The sequence below is a fragment of the Miniopterus schreibersii genome, assembly GCF_964146895.1.
Source record: "Miniopterus schreibersii genome assembly, chromosome: 2".
Classification (NCBI taxonomy): domain Eukaryota; kingdom Metazoa; phylum Chordata; class Mammalia; order Chiroptera; family Miniopteridae; genus Miniopterus; species Miniopterus schreibersii.
In genome coordinates, this window is record NC_138102.1 from 8654105 (window position 1) to 8670579 (window position 16475).

Genomic DNA, 16475 nt, shown 5'->3' on the forward strand with positions numbered 1-16475 from the left:
TAAAGCTAAAATATTTTATTAATAATTTATTGTCAGTAAGAAAGACTGGCTAATGGTAGTTTTCAGTAAAAACCTTTACAAGACCATTGCATCACAAATATACAGACACTATAAAAACTGTGTCATGATGGTTTTGGTTCTAAACAGGTATGCAGAAGGTCCCCGTTACACTTTCCAATAATGAAAAATGTTTATAATTCTAAAATACAGCAACCCATTTAAGACGTGTCATGGATCAGGTCTTTTCTCATCTTATGTACAACTGGAAATGCATGACTACATTGAAATGTACGAACGAAATGTCAAACTTCAGTGAAAAAGGGCATAGAGCGAAACCCTGGTTATAGTAAAAGATCAGGGTGCTAGGCAATGACACTAACACCACCCAAATTCGGTCCAAAAAAAAACAACACCCCACAAAATGTCCTGAAAATCGAGTTAAACCTATGGAAAATCAAATCTGTACATAAAATTTACACACAAAAAAAGGGGACAGGAAATTTAAAATAATCAAATCTATATAAATACATGAATCATGCTAACAAGATGGTAGGGCTGATTTTCGTTGCATTATTTTAACACAGACAAATGCAAGTACAAAAAAAAAAAAAAAACTTCAGACATGGCACAGCCGACTATACCTGCTCCCGTTACAGTAGGTTAGGACACTGGAAATGGCTAACACGTGGGGGCATGGCCCTCGGCGCAGCCATGCCCATTGCAGCTCACCGAAGGAAGCGGTAACAACACTGCAGAGAACAACGCAGACCACTCATATAACCTCTCGGTTCACTAAAGTCCAGGCACTTCAGGGGGAGTTGGAGCGTCAGACTTGCGTGTGCTGCTGGGAATCCAGTGGAGGAATTGTCACCTCTTCGAAGTGGCCGTCGTCCCCACTCTCATAGTCACTCATCATGACCTCGGACTCCACTTCGCAGCACGCCGACACGTCGGAGCAGGAGGCCGTGGAGTACACAGACAGGGGCAGGTGCTCGACGGCGGGCCCGTCACAGTTTCTGGGATACCCGGGAGGGTAAGGGGCGTAGGGTTCTCTGCGCGTGATGCTCTGGCCGGTGCCTGTTTTCTGAGGTTCAGACATATCGACAGGATAGAAATTGGGCAGGTACTGGTTCAGGTTGAACCGCTGCCGGTTTCTCGATGAGGAACCCAAGCTGCCTGTGGCAGGCATGTCTCTGGGAGGGTGTATGGATTCGAACTGGTCGCTGAACTCCGGAGGCAACGGTGGCAGTTCGTCCGGCGCAGGGAAGTCTTCTGGTGGGGGTGGGAAATCGCTCTCAATGTCATACCCTCCGGGGTAATAGTCTGTGTCGATGGAATTGGGATCTGCTGAGTACAGGGGTGTCTGCTCATCGATGACCTCGTAATTGGGGAATTCCTGTATGTCTGGCAGAGGAACAGTTGGCATCCAATCCGATGTGTCCCAGTGGTAGCCTGGGTAGAAGAAAAAAGAACAGAGTTTAATGCGTTTCCTCCCAAGACTGGGCCACGGAGAAAGTGCTCGGTGCATCAAACACACAAAGGTGCAAAGGCTCACACGCGTGCAGGCTCATCATCTGGAGACCCCTAGGCTTTGCTTTGAACGCATCCCCCAGCCCCAACCCAGTACTGAGACCCTCTCAGAACTAGGTTCACTTTCTAAAAGGTGGTCTCAGTTTTATGCAAGTGCCTGACATTCAAAGAAGCACAGTTTGAACAGAAGCCGTGTGCTAGCATCTAATACATGCACTTTCCCCCAGAGGATTCCAGCCCTTGGCTTCCCTCCTGTGATGCAGAACCCATGGCTCTATATGAAGATGGCCTCAGTCTTAGGGCATCAGGAAAGAAGTTCTGTCCTTTCAGAAAGAGGTCTCCATGTAGTAAAATATCAAATGTCGCCTGATTTGCACTAACTACTTGTCCTTAAAAAATACTCACTGATGCAACTCTTTAAAACAGTAAAAGTAATCTTTAACATGCTAAAATTTAAAAAATAAATTTCCCATATAATAATGTAATAAGCTTCATATTAAAAAATTACACTATTTTTCATTAGCCCTAAAAAAACAATGAACTGTATTAATACAGGTGTGTATTGAAGCATGCTTCCAAATCAAGCAAAATGCAATCAAACACTGAAACACAGCATGTTTTTGACAAACCACATCCATCAATTTGTTACTTTAAAAAAAGTCTACAGACCATTTTAGACGAGATAAAAGTATAATTATTTTTTAAAAACCCTCCCAATGTGGGGATATTTTTCTTCTGCCTTAGGATTTTGAAATCCTTTGGCAGAGAGGGAAAGGCGAGGCAATGGCGTTTAGAATGCAGGGCACAAACAAGGAGGTGCTTGGTTACTGTGGCATCCACCATCCACCATCCACCATCCACCGAGCAAACAAGGGAAGCAAGTCAGCACTGGGGTCAATCTCTACCAACTTTTTTAGCGCATATCAGTGAATGACTGGCATGCATAAGTCACCTCTTGATTTGCTGAGGTCAGGAGCAGCCAAAGACTCTTTTGGTGGCAGAATAGAGAAAAAAGAAAACATTTATAATTAAAACAGAAAGATGGCTGCAAAGGAAATAAAGACAAGTACATGATACAATGCAAACCGTTTATGAAGGCCCAGTCAGCCACCAAGCCTTCAAGCCATTAGCTATGAAAATTCAAAATGCCTGAGACATTTATGCAGCACAAATATAACAATGGGACGTGAGAATGGAGAAACAAGATGAGCGATGATGAACTAGCGACTCTGCCCAAAAACGCAAACATTATTTTCCTTTTCTTTTCCTTTCTGGCAATCTAAACCTGAAAGCACAGAATTTTGTTAGGAATAATTAAAGTATATAGACTGTCATAAAGTGTAAATTCATTTAAAAATTAAAATCACACCTTCATGTTACTGAGAAATATCATGAAAGCATTTTTGTCTAATACCAGGTAGCACTGGGTCACTTAGGTGATAACCCAAATGCATCTAAAGCTACATAACATACTGAATAAAAAAACACTATAGCCTTCCAATGTATATTAAAGTCAGACACACTCAAGAATGGACTTAGACACTTATAAGTAACTAACAGTCAATCTCTCCAACCCCCCACCTGAGTATGATTTGGTACTTATACTGTTCACCTTTCCTTGGAGGGACCATGAGCTACACACTTACTGCTCACGCCACCCAAATCTGGAATTACACTCACTCTTTCCCGCTCTCATTTTATACACAGAGCCCCAGCATGAGTGAGAGAAAGCAGATGTAAATCCCAGGCCCAGGGGGGCTGTTTAACCCGGCTAAGCTTCAGGCTCTCATCTTTGAAATGAGGGAGGAAATCCCTTAGAGTTATTACGAAGATTAAGGAAGATAACGCAGGTCGAGCCCTAACTGCTGGCTATCATCAAAATTCTTATGGTGACAGCTGTGATCATGATAGAAGTTTGGTTACCCTTAGTGATTTTCTAAATGCTTCCTATGACTTTCACAAACCCACGTAAAAAAGTAATTTGAAATGAAAAAAATTTCACTGATGGTTCTCTTCTAGGAATTTAAATCAATAACTGAAAAGACCATGGTGGCTCTAAAAATTAGTAAGCCACTATTTAGTTAACATGTATCTACAAATTAGGTTTTTTTCAATAGTCTAGTAAAAATGCAGTAATTCCTTTATAAAAAGAGGATTGACAACCTCTGTTAATAAATAAGCACTCAATAATTCTTAAAATTTAAGCCAGCTCTCAATTTTAAATTCAATTTACATTTCTAAATATGCCAAAAAAATATTTTCCAATAAACGAAGTTGCAGTGAAAAAACCATTCCAATTCTGCTTCTTTAAACTCCATCTATATTAAAAACATTAGGTTCTCATCATGTTAAAACTAAAATTCACTTGGGCAAAATACAGATATTGTTTCTGATTCACCAAACAAAAGCACGGTCCTTCTTAGGAAAATAAGCGTCAGGCTCATCAGTAACTGTGATCGGCAACACTGAGGCCTCTCGCCTGCCTCCCGCTATCAAATGTGACCCAGAACCATCCCTTCTCTCCCCTCAATCCTGACATACATGTCCCAGCAAAACGGGACCTCGAAGTCTTATGTACTCTTGGTGGCCTATGCCCCTGGTTCTGAGAGTACGATCCCTAGGCCAGTGACCTCAGAATTCCCTGCGCACTTGTTAAAATGCAAATTCTCAGGCCCCCCCACTCAGAAGCTCTGGTGCTGGGACCCACCTTCAGGCTGGCTTTTAACAAGCCCTCCGGGTGAGCTGATTAATCCTGTGCAATTTGCATGATTACACAAACTTCAGTACACTAAGGGCTAATTTAACTTAAAGTAATTTTAAGGGAGGTGGTCAATACCCTTCCTCACAGTCTTGGAGAGATCTATGAAGATCTCCCTTCTGCCAAGCTCACCCATCTTCCTCACGCGCACGTGGGGAAAACTCCAAAAGTGAGGCATCAGCTGTAGGGGTTTCTAGGCACTGTGTGTTCTTTCTCCTGTTCATATGAACAGGACTTTTTTACACTAAAAATATTTTTAGGTGGGCAGAATTACTTCTAAACTTCTTGCCCTATAGAGGTAAGTTGTCGGGATCCTCTGGGTAACATGGGATGTCCTGGAAATTCACTACGAATGACAAAAGGTGACAGAAAGACACAACGCAGACAAGAATATTCCTGTGATGGACCTGGACTGCGACTACACACACGTGCACCAAATAAAGGTCCCAGCCCCTCAGAAGCAAGGTTACTTCTGACACTGCGTGAGGCGGGACGCACTCCTCTAGGACAGCCACCGGCACACACAGGCACACGCATCGCGACTGTACCTCCGTTAGTCGCCGTGTCAACCACAGCGCTGACGAGGCGTATTACAGTCACTACGGAAGCTTGCAAGAAGGGACAAAGGGAGGAGTTAGGAAAATCTTCAATTCGTTAGAACACAGTACATTAAGGTTTCTCTATGTCATTTCTACCTTGAAATTTAAAAATGTGAAGGAAATACATCAACATAACTACACAAAACAGTTATGCACGACTCCTGGGCTCTTTGCTAGGCCCCATCTCAGAGATTTTTCTAATCAAGCTAAATATTTGTTATTATTAATCAAGGAAATAGAGTAACCATATCATATTGTAATTGAGGGGGAAAATTTAACTGTATGTTTTTCTACAATTACAATTATGGATCCAGTCATGACAAACAATCCTTACTTTAACAGCTCATGAGCAAAAGACTTCGCATCTGAAGAGTAAAATACTTCCTAAGACAATTTTCTGGGTCCATTTAATGAACTCATACGTTGTTCCAGGAAAAAGAAATATAAAGAGCTACATAATAAGGTAAAATATGCAATATAAATACCAAAAAATAAAGAAGAGCTTTGTCTCTGTTCTATGTACTCCCAGCCCAAATTTCTTGCCTTTTTGTGGACAGGTTAACAGCTGGTAAGCAAACCCACCAGCAGAAAAATGCAGACTGTCTGCTTGGCTGTTTCCTGTGTAAATTCCTTGTCATTTGTACATTGGACAGTTTTAAAGCGTTTATGCCAAGAGAAGGGGGCGCACATGTGGTAGGGAGAGGGATGCTCTTGAAGATGCCATGTCCCGACCCTGGGAACCTGTGACTGTTATCATCCCCGGCAAGGGAGACTGTGCTGATTCCATCATGTTAAAGATCTTGCAATGGGAAGGGTTTCTGGAAGTATCTGTGTGAGCCCAGTGTAATCACAGGGTCCTTACAAGGGGAAAGCCGCTCCCAGCTGTGCTTGGAGGGGAAGTGACTGCAGAAGATGGCCAGCAAGATGCAGTGTCGCTGTCTCTGAAAGATGGGGGAGAAGCCACGGGCAACCTCCAGAAACCAGAAATAGGAAGGAAGCCGATTCGCCCCTGGATTCTCCAGAAAGGAAAGAGCCCTGCTATACCTTAATTTTAGCCCACTGAGACAAAGGTTAGCTTTCCAAGCCTCAGAGCTATAAGATAAATTTATCTTGTTTCAGCTGCTGTGTTGGTGGTAATCCGTTACAGCAGCCTTCAAAAACTAAAAATATAAGTACAGACTCTTAATACAGACTTAAATTTGCAATTGATAATGAAAAAAATATGATCAAGATTAAAATACAAACTCCTGAGTCTATCTTTTTTCCCCCTCATATTATATTATCTGGCAATTAATTTTTATAACTAATTTGACCATAATTTATTAAAAGTATTTAGGAGTTTTTAAAAGAATGTTTCAAGGGAAAATATTAGAAAAAAAGAAAATTCTGAAATGTATATAAAGAGCATTTAGAGATCAAAATATAGATTATATAAACTGACAGCTGTAACATTGTAGAATTAAATCTAATGAAAAAATAATTCTATTTTGTTGTGGCTGGTTTAATAAGCAAAGCTATGTTCATCTACTGCAACACTAAATAATAAACAGGCACATTCATCATACATAACATGCTTGAAACCAGAAATGAATGGAACGTGCAATGGTCACCTTTAGTTTGGAAAAGTTTGGTTTGCAATATATTACGGGCTACATTACTCCAGATTTAGAAACAAATAATTAATAGTGGGTTATTTCTTTCCACCAATAAGATATTTGAAATTTTAAACACATTATATTTTTATGCAAAAAGAAAATTACAGTCAACCTTATTAATTCTGGAATTTGAAAATTTCCACTAAAAACTCAGTTTACTGAACACTGACTATCTTCTCTACTGTTACGTGTTGTTATGGCGAAGCTGGTTATCAATGCAGTTACCCCAGGGAAACCAGATACACGTGATGGCATCACAGACCCCACTGCCAAGCCTTCTTCATTAGAAAGATAAGGAAACTTACTGGCCATCTCTCACACTGTGCTCTCAGTCAGTACACTCTGATCCAAATGGGAGCTGGGGCCACAGGGAGTGGGGAAGAAACAGATAAAAACCTTGTAATACCAAAGGTGCCACTGAAGTGAACGCTGCAGACCATCCCCTCTCCTCTTAGGGGGGTGGGAGGGGAGGAGTGAATGAGGGAGGGAGTTGATGCTCAACAAAGTTATTAGGGTTTTCTTTTAAAAACCCACAGAACGTCTAACATTTTCTGTTGTGGAAAAAAGTCAATACAAGGTTGGCCACCAAGGTGAAAATTATCCCTCAATTAATTACATTTTCTTCCTTACTACCGGTAAGTTGCTCCAGTTCAAATTCCAATCCACTGCGAACATTTCAAATAGTTTCCCCAGCAGATGTTCATGCACATCTGTACTAGGTGTTATCAGTGGTCCAAAGTGAAACGTGGAACCATCGGGAGACGTAACAAGGGCACCAGGTGCGTCCACAGTAGTATATACGTAACACCACGCGATCAGGATTATGACCAACAAGCAAGCGACCACAGCGGATCACAGTTCTGCTCACTCACCGTTGTCATCACAGGACTCGGACTGAAAGGAGCTGAGGGACTGCACCTCGGACAGGCTCTCCCGGGCACTGTACGGGTGAGAAGGCTTTTCCTCCAGAGGCTTCTTGGAGAGACAGGGGTCCAGATCCACTACTTTAGCTAAAAGGGAGAAACGACAAACAGGAAGCTCCATGAGGGTGTGGCCTGTGTCCTGTTCACGGCTGTACCCTGGCACAGAGCAAGCACTGCCAAGACTGAGGTTTATTGAATAAAAAGCAATGGAAAGAAGGTGAAACATTTGGGAGGAAAAAAAAATCAAACACAGAAATCCCAAACAAAAAACCTATAGCATTCTTGCAGATTCACAGAGTAGAAATTCTCAATACACTTGCCCATGGAAATCATTAGACCATATGGGGAACTAAAGTTTTGTTTTAAAATTGTACATAGAGTTCTTTTGAAAGCATCAAATATATGTTAGGCCACTGATATAAATACAGGGGTGAGCAAAAAGAGGTTTACAGTTGTGACATTCTTTTGAGTCAATAAAGCTGTTGCATAATCATCACCTGCATGTCTTTTTCCACACAAACTGTAAACCTACTTTTGCCCAAGCCATCTTGTCTTTTCTGGCCATGTTTTAAAAAAATATCCTTATCATACAAATGCCCTCCCAATTTTTTTAATCATAAAAGCCCCCTAAATTTATAGCCGAGGACCCATATCAATTACAGAAATGAAATGATCTTTCCAGATTAACCGGAACAAGACCACATTCAATTCCTTAATTAAAATACCATCATCGCCACGATGTTCAGCCAGGGCTCAGGGCATTTGGAAGAGTTTTTCAAATCTTTCCGAGGTCTACGGAGCACATTTATCACTAACAAAGACCACATTTGGACTCGAAACAGCAGAGGCCCTGGCAGAACTTCTCATCTAGCTGTTCCTCTCAGCGACACTCCCCTGAGATGGGAAAAGTGGTTCCTACCGTCATAGTCGAAGTCCCAGTTAGGCTTCTGGATCGAGTCGCTGTCAGAAGGGGAGTTAGATGGGGGTGGTGGCGGCAAATTGGGGGCGACGCTGCAGACGGCCACTGCTTTGCGGTGTCCGTGCACGGACTCGGGGTTAAAGGTGCTGAATTCGGGGTGCTCTGGGATAGCAGACCCTTCGAAGGAATTCCGGTCCAGATTGTTCCTGGAGTCGCTTGGAATGCTCGGCGTGTAGGAGATGGGGCGGACAGGCACCTGGGGTGGTATGTCGGAGTAAATGTTTTTATTCAGTTTTGAATCAAAGTACGGCCTTTGTATGAAAGCTGTGCTGGGTCCCAAGTGCTTGTCCTCCGGCTCGGCCTGCTGTTTCTTCTTCCGACTGACCATCTTGCGGCAGAGAACAAACACCACCGCCAGTAAGAAAATCCCGACGACGAAGACGAGGATTCCTATGCCTTCGGCCAGCCCGATGTTCCACGGGGTCGACACGTACTTGTTGGGAGCCGCGTCCTCGCAGTGCTTCCCGTGGAACTCGCGGCTGCAGTTGCAGTGGTAGGAGCCGTGGGTGTTCTCACAAAGGGCCCCGTTGCGACAGGGGTTCCCGGCACACTCGTCAATGTCGCTCTGACACCTGCCGAGAGAGCCACGGATGAGGAGAGACCCTGGCGATGCGTGTCAGACTCTGACAGGCCTACTGAGTCTTAGAGAGGAAAGGCTAATCTAATGTCCCCCCCTTTATTAAATAAGTTTTTTATTGATTTCAGAGACAGAGGGGGGAGAAAGAAAGAGAGACATCAATGATGAGAGGGAATCATCAATCAGCTGCCTCCTGCATGCCCCTTACTGGGGGATAGAGCCTGCAACCCTGGCATGTGCCCTGACCCGGACTTGAACTGTGTCCTCCAGGTTCATGGGTCAACACTCAGCCACTGAGCCACACTAGCCAGGCTTTAATCCCTTCTTAATAACATATTTCAAAACAAAATCAAATAGATGACAACCCAAAAACACACTATTCACAACGATAACTACAACAAGAAACCTCCTGTGGAGTAATCAATCATTTGTTTCCATACTCAATGGGCATTTGGGAGATAAACATGAGGTCAAGCCTATTTAATTGCCATTTTCCTAGGACTCAGCAGATCACTAACTCATTGGTTGAACATCAATTTGTTTCTAATTCTGATCCAGAAATTTATAATGTGCATTTTGGTAAATGGTTATGCTGTTAACTGTTCTAATAGGTTAGGTTAAATTTCTAAGAAAAATCTTCCTCTAGGGGATTATGACAGTTCCATAAAACATGTGAAAGGCAAGGAAACTCTGTTTTCCATTTTAAATGTGTCTCCCTACTGAAAACCTCCCACAGCTCCTCACCCTCACAGAATGGTTCACATCCATGTCCCTACCACTCTGCCTTTCCAAACGGGCATTTTTTGCACCTGTGTGGATCTACCTGACACTTCTCAAACCCTTCCTCCTTTAATAAATATTTCTACATACCACCCCCTACACCGACCAGGCATTAAAATTTGACAACTGAGACATTTTTGTCCATTACATTAAGTATTAACAGATTAGAATTAGGAAAGTCAATTTATGAATTAAGACCATGTAACTGGTGACAAACTTCAGGACGACAACCACAACTAGAGCAAAACCACATGGGAATACCTACACGCAGGTCACACTTATAGCTTCCTGACAAGACTAAGGGTGAAGGCTCATCGGAATGCCCAGCACTAGGCACTTACGAAAAACACTCACTGCGTAATTTTTTAAACTGAACTGGTAAAAAGTCTAAGATGAAATGGCATCTGGAACACAATCTATCTCTTTCAAGGTGTAAAACACTGCCTCATTTTCTGTCCTGGAAAATAATAATCACCTCTTAGGATTATGGTAAGGATTACAAAAGATGAGAGAGCTGGAAAAGGTTTCTAGAGGCTACAGAAGAGTTACAGTGTATTATGAAAAGACGTCGTTATCATCACTTTCAAAGACAGCAGACCATAGGTGTCTGCTTTAAAAAAACATAATAATCTCACTCATTCCACAAACATTTACTTCCTGCAAAAACCCACACGCTCTTTTTTTTATAAATAATATCTTAAAAGCAAAGGAAGTAGGTTTTTTCCAAGCATTATAACATGATATTCACCTGCTCAAATTTTTATTTTAAAGAGCAGAAAGATAACTAACATAAGAAGCTAGTACGAGAAGTGTCGAGTTCTGAAGCAACGTCATCCCAATTAATAAAAGTTTCGTGGCATCCGTTCATCTTTGTAACGTTACAGAGAGGTGGAAATAAAATCCCGAGAAAAGCCAGTTACCTTTCTCCCCTGAAACCTGAATCGCACTGACAGACAGCACCATCCAGGCTGTCAAAGCAGGTCCCACCGTTTTTGCAGGGCTCGTCCTTGCAGTACGGACTAATCTGGCACCTAAGGAGTAAGTGACAGGCATAAACCCAGCAGTTCTACTGCCAATAAACACGGCAAAGCAGGAACATTAACAAGTGAATGGAGATGTTTCACACAGAAGTTAAAACGGAAAAATGCACACACCTCTGACCGGTATATAACCCTCTGCACTGGCAGATGAAGTCTCCACGGTCCACGATGCAGGTGCCACCATACAGGCAGGGGTTGGAGGAACAGGGGTTGACGCTCACCTCACAGTAGGGCCCTATGTGCAAGGCGCTGCATTTGCAGTAATAACCTAAGTTAGGAGAGGGGAACAAAAAAGTCCCGTCACTCAGTAGCTCACAATGTAAGTCTTAGGGAGTCGGCTTTTGCTTTGAGGTGAAGATTTAGTTTCCTAAGACCCGTAAAAGCCAGTAACAGTCCCATTCCCTCCAAGTAAGACATCGTCTGTACCAAGCCGCTGCTGGTAACAGAAACACAGAGCACTAAAGACAGAACTCATAATTAGCTTTAGTTCATCCTAAAGTATGTAAGGTTACTGGGCCAAGCATACAGAACAGGGAAAAGGTTACTGTGCCCGAGTGGCCGCTGGATTGACAACACGTAGTGCTCAACATCCCAATTTATTTGTGGCTCACAAGCTTTTAAGGATTAAATGACACATTAAATGAAAAAGCTTTGAAAACCATAAGCTACCATTTTAAGAAAGGTGATCTGCGAATTTGTGTAAAGGAGCAAAAACAATGTCAGATTCTTCATTCTGTGAAGACTGACAGGTATGGTGGAGACGGTTTCCAACGACTGGTCTTTGGGGAAGACGCAGGGCTGCACGTCCCCACCGCCACCTCTGGAGCTGGTCATGGCCATGGGATTTTCTTTGGCCACAGAAATGTGGCACTTTGGGCTCGGTCAGAGCTTTAGGAGCCACTGTGTGTGGTGCCTGTGTTCCCTTCTGCCTGCTGCTACAGCGGTCTCAAGAAAACTCGACTCTTGGTCCCAGCCCTGATGACACAGTGAGGGCAGCCTCCTTGTGCACGTGACAGGAGTACACTATAAACCTTTGTTCAGAGTATTACCGTGGGGATAACCTGGCCTACTCTTTGCATCTAGTATGCATAGACACGTTCCAAAGAAAAAAGGAGAAAACCAAGTCTTTTGAAATCTCACTTAATGAAAGGGTTGCTCTGACTTCTGCTCTGTTCATTACACAAAGCTCTATTTACTGGGCAAGACAACTGTCATTTTCGTAACCGTGTTCTGTTACTGATAAGTGGACATACGGGTCCAGGATGCAGAAGCCAGAATCCTCCACTGTGCTAGGGCTTCAAGGCAGGTATGGCAGCACTTCAGGAGGGGTCTAAGGCCTCTGGCACCCCACCTATAGCTAGTGGGTCAGCAGATAAAGGGGGCACGCAAGAACAACTAAATGGTGCCAATTCTAAACCCCGCTGGGTCAGTGTCTGTGTTTGGAAGGAGAGGTCAGAAGGAGCTGTGGTTTGCCCACGGTCCCTGGTGCGGAATGAGACGTGGCTGCAGGAGCTCAGCAGGCAGGCAGCTCCCGTCAGCCAGGCCGCTCTGCTCCCCTGTTCATAACACATACAGCCCGCTTCCAACACTGATGAACGTCTGACGATGACTTGGATAGAGAGAAACAACAGAAACGCGCAGGGCGTCCCCTAAGCGCACACGTGTAACGTTAGAAACCAGCGACGTTGCGCAGCCTACCTCCCGCGGGTGATGGGTTGCACAGGCCCCCGTTCTGGCAGGGGTTACTGGAGCAGTCTTCTGTAGCTGTGAGTAAGCATCCGGGAGACACGTCCACCGACTCCTCAATGAGGGCATAGCTTCTGGGCTTGTTATTTAAGGGGAGCTCCTGCCCATTCAAATAAATGGAGTCCATACAGCCCCTGAATCCATTCCCAACTTGGGGGCTTCTCCCATGCCTCGTGCCTTGCTGACGGATGTGGCCACCAAAAAACACATGGTTATCCAGGTTCAGGGTTTTCAGAGTCCCCGGGGCGGTGCCTGACGCAGTGTGAACCTGGTCCAGGACCAGTCTAGCATAGTTGCCGGTCACTTCCAGGGACACTGCGTGCCACAGCCCATCGTTGACCTGGATGCTCTGAACAGACACGATGCCAGGGCCACTCCCACAGTCAAACTTGTACTGCAGTCTTCCGTTATGAATCTACGGCAAAAACAGCAACACTTCATGTTACTCCACAGAACCTCTGGTTATAGCCTCTGATCAGAAATTGGAGGGAGAGGTATGTGGGGCAATTGACAGACTGTTTGTTCATTGAACACATGATAATGGAGCTCTGGGGATATAAAGTTCAAGTGTGAACTGCACATCCAAAAAGCATCATGAAGTGACTAATAATTAACTACTAACTGAACAACCACCAAAAATAGCATCGAGTAACATCAAAAGTCAAAAGTTAATCATGCTGGAAAAAAAAAGGCAGGTAAGATAATTATCACTTCAAGCTTATGCAGGATCTCTCTACAAAACCAACAAGATGTAATACTGCTTAGAGTTTCGATGTTAACTATCACAGGTGCCTAAACATGTTTGTGAAAAACAAGTAACTCTCTGAAGTTACTGCACAGCAAACAGAGCCGCCTCACCCCACAGCTGAAAACCTGTGGAGGCATCAGTGAACTAGTTACATGAGGAATTCAACCACTTTACTTACTTGAATTATTTGTCAAACAGGGACAATCTGAACACAAAGTGGAATTAATATTTTTAAAGTCTCCGTAACCTGAGGTACAGAAACCTACCTCCAAGATGCTGTAGTCAGTTCCTCGTGCGTACATCACAACCGCGTGAGCAGAGTACGTCCTGAGCCTCATGGTCAGTTTCATCTCCAGCTTGTTTTCATTTTCCTTCAGACGGTATTTCACAAAGCTGTTTCCAGAAAATGTTACAGATGAACTCCCTGCGAATCACAGAGGGGGAAAAATGAATCAGAACCAAGTATAAGCATATTTTTTAAAGTGTGATTTCATCCGCCCAGAGGCTGACCCAAGTCTTTATTTAAGATTAGAACGTGATAAAATGCAATGCAACGGGACATGTCTAGTTGCTTAATAAACAGCCTAGCATAACTGGGTCTCCATTCAGAAGAGATGAGACTCCTGTATTGTAAAGAAATGAATTCTGAAACTATGAAAAAGCTAATTATAAAAACATTCAATGTAAAATTACTACAAGGCACTTAAGGAAAACATTTATATATCCTCAAAGTGGTTTGGGAAACCTTCTGAAACAAGATATAAAAACAATCCGAATTCTACAAAATGATGAAAATGTATGTACAACTGACAACACAGAAATTAAAAAAGATACTATTAAACAAATCAAAAGATCAACACTATACAGACAGTAGAATGCAGACAATGTTAACACTGTAACACACACAGCTCCACACGTGAAAATAAGAGACAAACAAAATAACCCCGATGACCAAGCCACTCACACAGGAAAAAATGTTCACAGGCCATGAACAAGTGAAAAGACAACATTGACAAGTAGCCAGAGGAATGCAAAGTAAAGTAATTAGACCATCATTCCATGCCCATTACACAGGTATTTATTATTCAAGTGAAAATCTTCGATACTGGCAAGAGAATGGGGACTGAGACCTTCACACAAGACTGGGAGAAATAAAAATTGGTATACATTTTTGGGAAACTGACACAATGGTTTGTTTAAAAATTAAAAATGTAGTTAGTTTTTGACATAGTAAGTCCTAGATTCAGAAATGGATGCACCAGCACCAATACATAAGGATACATACATAAGGATTCTTTTTTTAGCAGAAGGAAACATTTCAAACTATTCACTTGGGTGAGTTATCATTTAACAGGAAGGGGAAATTACTAGTTAAGCTTTATTCATCTCTACAATTGACATGTTATAGTAAACTTAATTTTACAATACTTTTCAACTCCATTTGAAAAAATGATTAGAAACACTGAAAGTAACTTTTAAAAATCAAAATATGGCCCAGCCGGGTGTGGCTCAGCGGTTGAGCATTGGCCTAGGATCCAGGAGATCGTGGTTTGATTCCCAGTCAGGGCACATGCCCGGGGTGCAGGCTCGATCCCCCAGTAGGGGGCGTGCAGGAGGCAGCCGATCAATGACTCTCATCATTGATGTTTCTGTCTCTCTCTCCCTTCCTCTCTCTGAAATCAATAAAGACATATTTTAAAAATTAATTAAGAAATAAAATAAAGTATGCCTAATCACTGGACTCTTACCTGGGCACTGACCAAACTTGCCACCTGGACAGACACAGGTATACTTCTCCTCTCTGGGATCAGCGACACATTCCGATCCCTCAGGGCACGGATTGTCTTCACATCCATGACGGATAAGCGGGCATTTTCCCTCTAAAAAAAAAAAAGAGGGGAGGAGAGAAAGCTAATTAATAGGAATTTCAAACAAACGGATCTTTAATGTGTAACTTTCAAAGACTGTACATAAAATCGTGTGCACACCCGAGGATATTTTTTCCACTGATTTCTAGAATGGTGGGGGGGGAACACACAGATGTGAGAAACACTGACTGGTTGCCTCCCACACGTGCCCCAACCAGGGCCCAGGTGATCGAATGCACAACCCTGGTACGTGCCCAGGACTTGAACCTGAGACCCTTTGGTGCACAGGCCGGTGCTCTAACCACAGTGGCCAGGGCATGTACCACCTATTTTCATAGCCTTACGGGTGTTACCTTTGCAGAGACACACAGCCGTCCTGCGGTGGCGGGGGGTCACAAAGCTCAGTCTGGCCGTGCTGTGCGTGGACATCACATTCTCATCCACGGACACCTTTTCATCGCAGAATTTCCGAGGGCAGTCGAGCCCTGCGCAGAGCTTCTGGAACACGTCCAGTACCCTAACTCCAATGATTTCCTCAATGTCAGTCACGGACGCATTGATCCTGTGCAGAAGCTGCCTGGAGGACACCTGGGCGCCGCCTGACTTCTCTACGAACAGCAGCACGTCCAGGTGGGGGTGGGGCTCCGAGGGCTGCACGCTCACGACCTGAATGTCGCTCCTCCGCACGCCCAAGGCGTTGCGCAGGGCGCGCTGGAAGTTGCGCCAGTAGTCCCCGACAAACTCCTCGGGCGTGAGGTTGGCGAAGCGGATCGCGATGCTGTGGTTCAGCATCTCCTGCGTCACTTGCCGGACGTGCACCGTGATGTCGGCCGCCGCGGTGAATTTCCCATCTGTCACGCTGACGTTGAGCAGGTACTGCCCCAGGTCCAGCTTTTTGTGTGCAATCAGCTTCCCCCCTGCGCTGGAGACGGAGAAGAGGTTGTCCATCTGGGGGTCGAGGCTGTAGGTTAAAGTGTCGTACACGTCCTGGTCTGTTGCGTGAATCTTCCCGATGACGCCGCCCGCGTACTCCTCCCCGAAAGCAGTGATGAAAATCTCCAGGGGCAGGATCGCGGGGGGATAGATGCTCTCTTCAATGACCATGATGTCGACGTAGGTCAGCGATGACAACTGAGGCTTTCCGTTGTCAGCCACCTGGGAGAAAAGAAAAAAAACATCACCACAGTCTGCGTCATTGTTTACAGCTTCTTAAAAATGTATTCACGTGTTCAAGATCTTAAAAATGACCAATTATCAGGTACTTATTTCTCC

At 43.8% G+C, this 16475-nt stretch overlaps 1 protein-coding gene across 3 annotated transcripts in view; it reads right to left on the reverse strand.

Annotated features, from left to right (window-relative positions):
- Nucleotides 1–16475, reverse strand: part of FAT1 (FAT atypical cadherin 1) — a 107986-nt gene continuing 91511 nt past the window's right edge. For 2 of the 3 annotated variants that reach the window (XM_081130240.1, XM_081130242.1), the window contains exons 19-28: nt 15557–16358; nt 15084–15215; nt 13602–13759; nt 12540–13002; nt 10956–11109; nt 10722–10832; nt 8385–9016; nt 7415–7552; nt 2483–2518; nt 1–1452 (exon numbers count right to left, since the gene is read on the reverse strand). In XM_081130240.1, coding sequence (XP_080986366.1) covers nt 827–1452; nt 2483–2518; nt 7415–7552; nt 8385–9016; nt 10722–10832; nt 10956–11109; nt 12540–13002; nt 13602–13759; nt 15084–15215; nt 15557–16358 — 3252 coding nt within the window. In that variant the 3' untranslated portion in view covers nt 1–826. The remainder of the gene's footprint in view (nt 1453–2482; nt 2519–7414; nt 7553–8384; nt 9017–10721; nt 10833–10955; nt 11110–12539; nt 13003–13601; nt 13760–15083; nt 15216–15556; nt 16359–16475) is intronic. The other variant, XM_081130241.1, reaches the window with a different exon arrangement.